Source organism: Electrophorus electricus, chromosome 6, assembly GCF_041902795.1.
Source record: "Electrophorus electricus isolate QZ-2024a chromosome 6, ASM4190279v1, whole genome shotgun sequence".
Lineage (NCBI taxonomy): Eukaryota > Metazoa > Chordata > Actinopteri > Gymnotiformes > Gymnotidae > Electrophorus > Electrophorus electricus.
In genome coordinates, this window is record NC_137502.1 from 23763674 (window position 1) to 23777055 (window position 13382).

A 13382-nucleotide genomic window follows, 5' to 3' on the forward strand; every position below is an offset into this window, starting at 1 on the left:
TCCAGTGAACGAGAGCTAAACATCAAGGGCTGGTGATGTATGGGTCTATGTAGGCTGCACTCTCTGAATAAAGGGACTTTAGTATCTGAATGTTTATTTTATCTCGGCAGGACAAAGAAAGGGAGTATGGGGTGAATGGATGTATGAAGGTAATCTAGTGGGATACCGTAAATCACAGCGGTCATGCGGTATTAATGGTGTGTGTAACAAATTTGATGAATGTAGAGCTTAATTAATACTGTGAGCAACTTGATATGTTGATATGGTGGATTCAAGGCCTCTGAGTTTACTTGCAGATGGACATGATGTGAGAGTCAGGGAATGAGGAACTTTCAGTGTTTAACTCAGCTGTGTTCTGCATGACAAAGGAAGACAAAACAAACTGATCTGGAGTAGGAAAGGAAGAGGAGACACAGGAGAGATGAAGAGGAGATGGAGGAGAGCTAGAGAGGAGGAATAGTGTAGAGGAGAGGTGGAGGGGAGGTGAAGAAGAGACAGAATGGAGTGGGGTGAAGGAGAGGTAGAGGAGGTCTGAAGCAATTTCACACTCTCAGCATAATCACTGGGGCTGTGACTGTGCTGTGGCCCAAAACACTACACACACACTCACACACACACCCACACACACACACTCACACACACACACTCACACACACTCACACACACACGCACACACATATACACACACACACACATACACCCCCCCCCACACACACACACACCCACACACACACCCACACACACTCACACACACACACCCCCACACACACACACACACACACACACACACACTCACACACACACACACACACACTCACACACACACACACACACCCACACACACACACACACACACACACTCACACACACCCACACACACTCACACACACACCCACACACACTCACACACACACACACACACACACACACACACACACACACACACACACATACACACACACACCCACACCCACCCACACACACACACACACACACACACACACACACACACTCACACCCACACACACTCACACACACACACCCACACCCACACACACACACACACACACCCACACACACACACACACACACACACACACACACACACACACACACACACACACACACACACACACAAAACTCATTCCTCATTTCCATGTTGCAGAGGAAAAATGCAGGACTCTGTCTTTGGCAAAAGGCTTTCCTCTTGCTTTTAATTAAAGACTCACATTCAATAAATGTGACCCCACACCCATTCATCTCAAAAGAAGCCATTTCCACGCTCTCTCACTTTCACACACTTCCACTCCTGCTGTGCAGAGGTGTCACTAGTGGACCTGTATGAGACAGATGTTTGCCCCGGTGTGAAAATAAATATCCTGTGTGTGGTTTTGGCTCTGTAAGAGAATCTGGCCTTTCCTGCGATCCGTCAGCTTAAGAGTGACTCGGGCAAAATACACCGACTGAGTTCCTTGTCTCTGTCTCTCTGTCTCTCTCTCTCTTTCTCTCTCTCATTCTATCTGTCTATGTCTGTCTTAATAATGTCCCTCTGTGTGCTGTTTTTTGTCTGCTTGTACTCTTCCTGCTTCCCCCTTTCATTGAAGTGTGTGTAAATAAGATGCTTTCTTGTGTTCTACTGTCTTTTGTGTGCACACACACACACACACTCCTCCGGTGTGTTTCCAGCTCAGATTCTGATGCAGTGCTATAGTAGCTCATTGCTGAGCACTGCTTTCATTCTGATACAGTGACTTTGTAAGTGAGACTCTGTGCTTGTGTGTGTGAGCAACATAAACCACGAGGTGGGGGATGTAGTGGTGTTGGGACTCTGATCGCAGCTGTTAATCTCCCATCCCTGTCCTCCACCCACCCACACACACATGGTCACACACCACTGGTCCAGGGCATCCTTTATGACACTTGAGACTCCAGCAGAATTCATCTCTTGTCTTCCTGAGGGGTTTGTCCAAGAGTTCTTTCAGCATCACATGATTCATTCCCCTTCATGCACTAACACTTGCTTTAACAGGTACACACACACACACACACACACACACACACACACACACACACACACACACACACTCATTCATTCATTCATTCATTACCAATGGCTGTACAAGACAAATACCTTTCTGTTGTTTGCTTTCTGTCTCACCCTCCGTATTGTTCTCTCTACCCTATTACTAAAGACTTACACAAAGATGCATATGCGCGCAAACACTTATAAAATCGACTGAAGTTCGGAGAATGCCTTCGTCAGTCTTCCATCGTCGCTTCACCTTCTGTGAGTGTTGAGCTTCTCTCCCTTCTCCCAGAGTCCAACAGAGTCATCGCCCTGGTTACCGTTGACGGTCTGGAGCTGTCGACCCCGACAAGCATCTCATCTACGGGCAGGCACATGACGACTCGGTTCACACGCTGGATACGTTTACACTACAAGCGAGCAGTAGTGTTCAGAATAAATGTGTTTTTCGTATTGACCATATCAGAATGCTTAACTAGCCTATGGGCGTTTGAACCGTTGCTGAAAGTATTTAAAGCAACAATATCTGGGTGAATTGAATTCATATCAGATAAATATCCAGTAAACTAGGTTTGTAGTGTATGCTTTCTGGCATCGCCTAGTACACCCGGACGCTTCTCTGCCCCCGGGCCTCCTGGGGTTGTTGTGGAGTCTGGATAATCTGTGCTCTGCTTATGACTAATGGGTCCTAACACTGCCACGACCTCCTGTGTCTTTACGAGAGCCTGTGTTCGGTCGTAAACTCGGCCAGATGCGTGGCACAAAGAGAACAGCGCTCGTAAAAGACTCCAAGAAGGTGTGATTAGTACGCAGCGGCGAGTCACGTCCGGCTACGCGCGACAAGAGAAACGACGGGGAAAAGCGCACGGGCTGCATCGTTTAGCATCAAATAAACCGGCGCTGGAAACACAAGGCACACTGTGCCGCTTAGGTGTTCCTACCTGCATTTTTACCTAACTAGCTATCTACCGATTAATGTTTGATAATACTGTCTGAATGCAGAGGCAGTAAAATGTTATTAAGGATAAACTTAAAAACCGTTGCTAAAATGACCTTTGCCGGCTTGAGATTAATTTTTGACTGCATACAAAAACTTGTGTGTGTGTGTGTTCAATGCATAATTATATTTTTCAAAGTGGAGATTGTAATTGACGCCAGCAGTTAAAAAGGTGAGCAAATATCTATATTGTCTAAATTTGAAAAAGAATAGGTGCACGGGATTCAGTACTGTCCGTCAGTGCAATAGGCAATATTTATGTATCTAGGAGGTTCTAAATCATGTAATTGCAAAGGAGGAAAAATGACAGAAATTTGAACAGGAGGATTAAGGGTGATGGAAATGAAAAGCATTTATTTTTTATTTGTTTTCCTTGAAAAGAGATTCAGTATGATACCCATTCAAATGAAATGGTTCACAGCTGAAATCACAGTGCCTCAACCACAGAGCCCAGCACAGAGAACCCGTCCAAACATTGCCCCATGTCCGTACACACTATACAGAACCACACGGAACCAAAGTGAACTACCGTTTTCTTTTAGGAGACTTGTTGCAATTGTAAATATAATAGGTTTTATTTGTAATGGTTTACATTTGTCTCCACTTCCTCCAAGCACTTTCTACACTTTTCCACACTATGGGTAATATATTTATTTTTATTTATTTATTTATCTATTTATTTATTTTATTTATTTATTTATTTATTGGGGGGGGGGGGGTCAAAGGAACAAGTGAGAGTACTGAGAGGAGAAGAGAGGGTTAACTTCATTAACAGTTCTTTTTAACGACATATAACGACAGTTCTTTTTAACAGACATATAATACAACATAGGGAGAGGATAGGACACAAAAGCCCTGTGTCTCGATCTGAACAAGTGCTTGTGCATTTGGACCGATATACGGATCATCTGGCCAATATGATTCTCCTATAAATATTTTGCACGATGCTAAAAGTAAATCGTGTTCTGCTGACATACATGTGCAGTTTATGACTATACATATTTCGAAGGCATGTTTCTTAATAAAAGATGGTATCCGAACATTGTTCTTGGCCTGAGTTCAAATTTCATGGCTCCGGCTCCTGTGTTTGAAAGCTGACCTTGATCAGAGAGGAGAAATGAGGCAAAAAAAAAAGGGATTTGAGCTGAAAGATTGTCCTGCTTTGAAGGAGAAGGAGAAGATTAGATCAAATGGATGGACGATGGGCTTCATGATTCCAGACAGCCTTGGGTATGGATGCTGCATCTTTTGATGAGGATTTACTGCAGGGGGCACCGAACTGTCCAAACTCACACAGCATGTGTTCATCCTCTTCAATGCTCTCTCGTCCTCCCCTCTCTCGTCCTCTCCTCTCTCGTCCTCCCCTCTCTCGTCCTCCCCTCTCTCGTCCTCCCCTCTCTCGTCCTCTCCTCTCTCATCCTCCCCTCTCTCGTCCTCCCCTCTCTCGTCCTCTCCTCTCTCTTCTTTCCAACATGTTCTTAATGCAGTGCAAATCTGGCCAAAGTCATGTGGAATTAATGCAGATTATACATGCAAGTAAAATGAATAGGGAATTTAAACATAGATAACCATCAGTGACTTTGGTAATAAGGCTGTACACTCATAGAATCACTTGCATTGCATCTTGTTTGCCTTGGTGCGTCTTTGAATGCGCTGAACCACAGCGAAGATCCTGACTGTATCGGTGGCGTGCATGAGTACCTTCTAGTGACCGAGAGTTTGTGGCTCCAGCTTTTTTTTCACACAACGCCTGTCTCAGCCTGTTTATGAGTTTAAAATAGGATCCTTTGAACTGTGTTTTCATTAGACGAGAAAAAAGATGAAAGTGGCATCATCTAGTACGTTACTCTCTCCATCGCTCCCAAACACACAGAATATTTTAGCAACCTCAGGGGGAAAAACTCAAAAGAAAAGCAAAAGAAACAGAGAGAGTGAAAGAGAAAGATCAGGTCTCTGTGGGTTATTATTGGATGGCGGAGCATGACATAAGGAAAGCATGACAGCTACCCAGATCTGTACCTACACAAAGTGTGTGTGTGCGCATGTGTGTGTGTGTGTGTGTGTGTGTGTGTGTGTCTGTGTGTGTGTGTGCACGTCAGTGTGTATAATTATCAAATGAAGAGGTGTGTGTGTGCATGCAAGAATAGAGATCAGAGGCTGGGGCCAGTGGACAGGCAGAGATCAGGGAAAGTGCATTCTGGGAAGTGGGTGGTTAATAGCCCCTCTCCCTTTCACTCCCTCGCTCCCCTTCTACATTTCTAAAAGCAGGACATGACGCTGCATCACTCGTCTCTCTTTGTTGTGGTGATTCCACTCATCCCTCTCCTTTCTTCTGCTGATCCCTCACAGTCTATCTCTTTCTTTCTCTCTCTCTCTCTCTCTCTCTCTCTCTCTCTCTCTCTCTCTCACTCACTGGAGAAGGAACAAGAGAGAGATCGGCGCTGGAGAATAGAGAAGGGTGCTGCCTAGCAACCAAAATCAAAATGGCAGAACCCTCCATGTCTGGAGCAGCTGACCTACATAACAGCAAGCCTGTGATCGCGCCACATGACAACCAGCATTGAAAGGCCATGACGAGTGCCTGTCATTTCACCGCTCAGGTGAACGCCTCCCGCCATGATAAATGCACGCCACTATGAAGGCTGTGGTGTGTTGCTCCCCAAGTGAAGAGCAACAAAGACTCTTGACTGGTTTTCTTCCAGGGCTCAACACACGGCAGGCGATGTTTCTGTGCAGTTCAGAAACGCGCTGGGTGACAGTTACTCAAAAGGAGTGACTGTATTTCTCATTAAGACAGAGCGCAGAGAACAGCAGCTGGTGAGCTGAAGTAAGCATCTCATCTTTATGCACTGCCATCCTTTGTTCTGCTCGAGTCTCACATGCATGACTGGACGAGACATCCTTCTAGCTTTATGTCTTGTGTGCTCCAGGCTTATGGAAGGCCGTCCAAGGAGCCAAAAATGGTTTTCCGAACCATCATCGATAAATCTGTCTGCTCCCAGCCAGTTTGGGGAACACACAGAGTATGCTGATCGTGCGCCATTAGCTTTCATTGGCTTTTATGACTCATGGGCCATTTAAATCACACACAGTTATTCTGCATCGTGCACTCGGGATTTCTCCATCCGTCGGAATAGCCTGCAGCCTGGCAGAACTGGGATCTGTTAGTGGCTTTGGAAACAGGGCTATGGGTTTGATGTCAGCTGCCGCCCCTGTTGTTTTGGGGTGTAGAGATGGAGGCCAAACTGTAGCACATGATGTTTACAGTTGGCTATAAGAAACAGAGAAGAGTTCAGTGGTTATATGCGCTGAGCCAGAGGTGTGAAGCGTTATGGCCAGTTAAAGCCTCCTGCCCCCAAAATTCCAATACTATATTTATCTTTGCCACTTTTTATGTCTAGCTTTGCATGAACTCACACAATGGCTTCACTGTTCCAAATTTGCAGAATATTCTTGATTCTGGGCAGCTTTTGTGTTATTCTGAGAATAAGTTTGTTTAAAAAATATTTAAGCAGCATTTGTGAGCATATTTTCCCGCCGTCCGGAGGCCACAGTTTTCTCGGCCGAGATTCGGCCTTTCCAACTCTGGCAGCCTGAGAAGATGGACCTGACAGCACAGCAGAACACTGCTGCTTTTAACGGGCTCCATAAAGAACGGAGCAGCTTTAGCTCGCAGGCATGAGAGAGCCAGCATGCGTTGTTGCTGGGTTTTATGGTTCCTGACAGTATTTGCTTGTGTTCCTGTGTTTGAACGCGTCAGATCATCGGACTTGGAACGATCTAGGGGCTGGTCTTGAATATGTGTTGGTTTTTCTGAATGTGTGTGTGTGTGTGTGTGTGTGTGTGTGTAAAGAGCGTGTTCATCCTGTACTGAGTGGATTCATGCAGGAACCCCACCATGCCGTGACTTTTTCATGGAAAGCATCTCCTTTGGGCAGGCAGCTTCTCAATGCACTCATTTACACATCAAAACCCGACGCACAAGGAGGAGCCCTCCTGGGAGGGGGTGGGGAAGGGGGGATGAGTGTAATGAGGGGTGCTTTTATTCCCCCTCTCTCTGTCTCTCTTCTTTCCCGAGGGCTGGGTGGACTGCAGCGTGGTGGGCGGAGCTGGGATAGGGATGACATCCTATAATGATTGCCTTTTGTCCAACACATGGCAGTGTCTCCCTCCAATCAGACCAACCAGACAACACAACCCACAGCCCCTGACAACCTTTCACACAGACACATTTTACATTCATTCAAACTTTGCAAACTATAATAGGAAAATCTCACGGCGTTCTTTTGGTTATATTTACTGAAATGGGCCATACGAAAATGTAGCTTAGCAACAATGAAAAGGTCAGAATGCCAGAAGTTAAAGCTATGTGACGTGCACTGCATGGCTGGGTGTCTCCCTGGCTTCAGTCCCCCAGCACACGTTAAAGGTCATCGCACGTACCTGATGGGTAGACTCGGTCATGTTAGAGTGAGCAGAGCAATTACGTCCTGCAGGTTCACTTCAGGACTATGGCTGGGAGACTGTTTAAAGTTGTTCTATGGAAGTAGGGGAAAGTGGACCTTTACCAGGGAAAGTGTATACACTTTCAAAGACTCTTCAACAATTCAAGATAATAGGGTTACTATGAGTGTGTGTGTGTACCTGCAAGCATGTTTTGGTAGTCTTGACCTCATGTCTGCAGGCAGGGTCACACTGGGTGATGCGAGTCCTCTAAAGAAGAAAAGCAGTCTCTTCTCTCTCTCACTCTTTCTCCCTCTTTCTCCTTTCTCTCTCTCTCACCATCTGCAGTTTGCTGGCATTGTGAGTGTGAATGGGATTCCTTCTGGAGAGGCAATCCGAGCTGAAAAACACCAGCGTGCACCATCATAAAATGGCAGCCCAGTGTCAGCATGCCTTTGAATGCTCAGCTTGAGAAAAGAAAGTTCCCCTTACTAAATTCACCTCAGAGGGACTGGCTTTGGACACCATGCTAAATACATGACTTACGTACGTCACTCACCTTTGGTCATGCTAAAAGCCATAGGCCTCTTAATAAATCAGCACCTACAAACCTATCAAACCTAAAATCTACACAAAGGATTTGTAGCAATCACGGTTTTGTTTACCGTGGAGGGCAGAGGTTGACTCTGGTGCTGGTGAGATTACGAGGTGCTGGAGAATGCTGTGGCTGTTGGTTGACATCATGAGAAACTTAAGCTCTGGTCAAAGTCACACTGGCCTTTACTAACCTGCTCAGCCGTGGTTAAGTAAAGCTGTACGCTGCCGGTGGCTAGGAGTGGTGATCTGGATGAGTGCTCATCCTCTGTGAATATTGTCACAGGATGTGGACTGGACACTGGGACAATCACTGCTGTCTGTGACTTGGGGAAAAAAAGGGTTTTCACCCTTTAATGACCGATTGAAGGTTTGGACCTGCTCTGCTGGCTTACAGAAGCCAGTTTTCTGGACAAATGAAGAGTAAGCTGTTTTAAAGCAGCAGGGCTACGGGGCAGAATTAAACACAGTCAGGATGAGGTAAGGACATAATGAGGTGTAGGTAATAAACTCACCCATGGCTTTTTCCATGCCTTTGGCAAATGTCAGCGACTTGAGACACGACCATGTCCCCACCCAGTGTGTGACCAAATGGGTGCTTTGCATTTATGTGTTAATTAACCTTACAGCTTACAGCTTTATAACCATGTGCTACAGTGATGAGTTGTGTGCATGTAATTTGAACCCATAGTTTGAATGTCTGTTTATCCATTCATTCGTTTGTCATTTTTAATGATCCATGCCGGACAAACCAGCATACACATAATCTGCTATTAAAAAAATACCCATCTTAACAGTGAAGAAAGTCTGCAGGGCTGCCACTTTCACGCAGACGAAGAAACACATCTTCAGCCCATCTTTAGGCGTATCGTTTGACACAGCAACTGGAACCCAGCATGCTCCAGATCCAGCGGCGGGAAAATGACCCCCCATTTCCATGAGTAGCTCACATCAAAGCAGCGAGAAGGGGGCGGAGTCGTGGGCCCCACAACAATAGGCGAACTGCAGGGGGTGGGGAGGAGGCTGTCAACTCATTAATGAAATATATTACCAGAACAACCTCTGCATTTAAAAGTGATGATGCGAGTGCTAACATGGAGAAATCCGGGCCACTGTCTGTCCTGCTGTTCAGCGATTCTCTTTGAGGGGGATGAGGAGAGATTCCCTTGGGAAACCTTCAAGGGGTGAATGCGCTCAAAGGAGCCTGCGTCAAAAATGAGTAGATTGTCACTGAGGAGACGGAATAGGGGATTGCCTAATTATTTGTTAGAACACCCTTATAAACTGTATCAGTTCAATATGAACATAGATCATCATCATACCCCAACAGCTTAAATATCAAAGTTGTTGAGATCTAATACTGGCAATACTAATTTATCTGCTTTCCAGTCACACAAAAGCCAGACAGCCTAATCTTGCATTAAGTGGAACTTCTGTTTCAACTAGTAGATCGGGAGTAACACAGACCATTGATGGCTCCTGGTGGAGACGCTCAAGCATCGATTTGCATTTGAACTAGGGCCATTTTCATATGAAAACCCAGCTACTTCATCCAAATATTTGCATTGCTTTGACCAAACTTCTCCGAGTCTTATTGTAGCACACGGACGGAGGAGAACGGGAATCACAGACTTTTTCTTCTGCACTTCCAGATTGGTGAATTCAAGCACAAGAGTCCAGTACAATACTTTCAATACTTTTATGCTGAATTAAAAGGATTATTGTATACATGATTATTATGTATATCAACAGAATTAAAAACACTTGCTTTAGGAAAGATGTGTCAACTCTGTATGAAACATCCAGTCAATGGGAAAAAGGTTGAGAAGGTGAATTAATGTTAAAATTGTTCTACATTTTTTTTTTAAGATTCCAAAAAATATTTTTGCAAATTTACTCCATAACAAATTCCTTAAAAACACACAAACAAACAAACCACCATAGTAAAAATATAGTATATTTTATTATCTTTTCCAAAAAAGGCACTTTTCTTATTTTGCTCATTGACTTAACTTCTTTACAGAGAGATGGGCCATTTAGGACCATTCTCGATAAACCAAGACCAAACTAAATTAAATATATATACAATAAATAAGAACTGTGAAACACTGAAACATAAATGCCATCATTTCAGACAGGAACATGCATTTGTTCTTTTCCCTTTTCGTATAACAGATAAAAGACTGCATCTTCCACACTCCTACAGAGAGCAGTAATTAACATTCCCTTGACACATAGGCTCGGATTATCTGTAAAGCTGCGACCTACCCTGCGACCTGCTTACACTCACTGTCCTTGTTACTGCTCTCTCACGCTGCCGTGCACCCAGAGAGGGGTAGCGTAAGCTGTACACCGCAGCTGAGGTCACTTTCACTGTGTGCAGCCGCACACCCACACCCACACACACCCACACACATGCTCATCCAACTCTAGTCTCTCTCACACATGTGTAGGGCTGTCCAAGTAAGGGTCAGTCTTGGTCGTGTGCAGGAGCACGGTAGGAGCTTTGTAGTGGCAGTGAGTGCTACTGCAGCTCCCACTGCAGGGCTTCCTGATAGTCCTGTCCCCCAGCCTTCGGCTGCACAGTGCCTGCCAGGTCTGCAGTGTCTTGGAACTCCACACCCACACACCGCTGGTGATGCCCACCACCAGCGACATGAAGATCTTAAGCATGAATACGGCCACGGTGGGCACGGACGCCTCCAGCCTGCAGTCCTCGTTCCTGCGGCCAGGGGAGGCCATGCAAGCACTCTCCAGCCCCCGCGCTTTCCAGTACTTCATGTTCAGGCGCTCGTAGAAGTAGCAGATGATGACGCAGGTGGCAGGGACGGTGTAGAGGATGGAGTAGATGCCTATCTTCACCATCAGCTTCTCCAGCTTCTCCGTGTTGGTTCCCTCTGTCTTCATTACCCTGCGGATGTGGAAGAGTGCCACAAAGCCAGTCAAGACGAAGGATGTGCCCACCACGAGGTAGCAGGACAGAGGGACCAGGACGAAGCCCGTCAGGGCCCCCACGTCCATGCTGCCTACGTAGCAAAGGCCCGTGAGCTCATCCCCTGCCACCTTCCTCATGGTGAGGATGACGATGGTCTTCAGGGCAGGGATGCCCCACGCAGCCATGTGGAAGTAACTGCTGTGAGACTCGATGGCTTCGTGGCCCCATTTCTTCCCCGCAGCAAGGAACCAGGTGAGCGTGAGGATGACCCACCAGATGGAGCTGGCCATTCCGAAGTAGTAGAGGATGAGGAAGACGATGGTGCAGCCCGTACTCTCCAGCCCCTCCTGGATGATGTACAGCTCACCGTTCTCGCGGTCACAAGCAATGTTCTCTGCCCCAGCGACTGAGCGGATGATGAAGGCAATGGAGTAGACGTTGTAGCACATGGAGAGGAAGATTATGGGCCTCTCGGGGTACTGGAATCGGTGTGGGTCCAGGAGGAAGGTGAGCACCGTGAACGCTGTGGAGATGAAGCACAGTGAGGACCACACAGCCATCCATATGAAGGCAAAGTCCTTGTCCCGCCTGGACCAGAACACGTCGACAGCCGAGGAGCACCGTGGTGCACAGGAATTGCTCTTCTCGACATACTGGAACTTCTCAGGGTTCTCACAGGCCCCGGCAGGGCCCCCTGGGCGCCCACTGCCAGGGTTGGGCTGCCTGGCTCGAGGAGGCACTGGCAGCATGCCCTCTCCTTTCTTAGGCTCCGGCTTGGTGTCGTTCTCCGGTGCCTCCATGCACAGCGCATTTGGGTCGTTCCTGGTGGGCAGCCTGGAGCAGTCCAGCGAGTCAGGCCAGGCGTAGTTAAACTTCTCCATGATGGGCGAGCATCTCTGACGGGCCTGCTCGCACATTGGCCGGCAGGCAGGGATGGAGGTGGATACCTGGTCCGTGCACATGGGCGCATACAGGGAACAGAGGAAAAATCGTAGATGGACGTCGCAACCATACTCCACCAGCGGGGCAAACTCATTCAGCTTAATAGCAGCCTCCTTTTGGTTATCATGGTCCATGAAGTTAGGCATTCGGGTGAGGTTGTATCCGATGCCCTGACACAGCGGGATGACAATTGGCTCGCATTTAGCCGGTCGCCCCCTCTCGAAGTCATAGGAGCCTATCTCTAGACTTGAGGCTGTGATGACTAGCTGACAACACAGAGAAATCGCGATCTTCCATGGTGAGCCCTCCATGCTAGATTTTTAGTCACCTGTACGAATGAGGGATTTAAAAAACTTTCCTCGCATAAAAAAGTCGCCAGGTAAAAGGATTTTGTTTTCGAAAGTCTTTCGAATGTCCTGTGTGGGTTAAAACTACTTTAAAATCCAGTCGAATGCATTTTACCACAAACGCCAATGAAAGGTTCAAAAACGCACTGCAAAACCAGCTTTTTGGTTAAAGAGAACAGGCACACCTCTGCAAAATGGCACCTTTGAAAGTGTAGTGTCAGATGATATTCAGGCAGTTGTTCCTGTGGTGTAAAATCCGCAGCTATTCGACCGAAAGCATGTCAACGCGAAGTCCCGTAATATTTCACTGTGGTCTGCACCGCAGACGAATAACGGAATCAAGATGATCAGTTACGCCGCGGATAGAAACAGATACGTCCTTGTCTTAATCCACGGGTTTCAAACGTCGTGCACAGCGCACTGCATGGGTAGCAAGGACTTCTTTCACGCAAGGTGCGTTTATCTAAGTGTCAGCGACACGATGCCTCCCTCCACTCACCTCTGGCAAACACTGAACTTTCTCTTTCCTCCTCGGTCCTCTAAAACACGGGGGTGGCGACGCGTGACGCAGGGATGTAGTCCGCCCACTTACAACCAAAAAGGCGCTCTTAAAAACTCCGTAAACCACTCAATGTAGTCTCTGTTTCAGTGTTTTGAGACAAACGGCCGTCTAATTAAGTAATTTGCTTGAAAAAGCAGCGAGACCGTAATGTGAAACTTTTTGAAACTACTTTCTATGAGTTTATGAGTCGTGCGCGATAAATCAAAGACCTGCTTACACCAGTGGAGAACAGACTAATTTAAGACAGGTTTTATTTTTTCACGGAATGACCGACACAATATTTAAAGTTTATATAGATGTTATATAATTATGGCTTGGACCTTGTATGTAATGTGACGCAAGCAGTAAAAAACACCCTTTTGGTTATGCTTATACAAAAATCAGAAATTAAACGGAAAATATTAATCTCTTAAATTCCAGTGTTTATATTCGAGATACTCCACAATTGATACAATACTGCCTTCACTCTGCGAAGGAAGATAATTTATAAAGCCGATTAAAGAAAAACAGCGCCAATTCCAGATTCTTCGTCTCGA

General features: G+C 46.4%; 1 protein-coding gene across 1 annotated transcript; it reads right to left on the minus strand.

Annotated features, from left to right (window-relative positions):
- Positions 1-10004: 10004 nt before the first annotated feature.
- Positions 10005-12829, minus strand: LOC145658629 (frizzled-9). Its single transcript, XM_081716516.1, has one exon. The coding sequence runs from the start codon at positions 12246-12248 to the stop codon at positions 10500-10502; it is 1749 nt and encodes a 582-aa protein (XP_081572642.1). The 5' UTR covers positions 12249-12829; the 3' UTR covers positions 10005-10499.
- Positions 12830-13382: the final 553 nt, after the last annotated feature.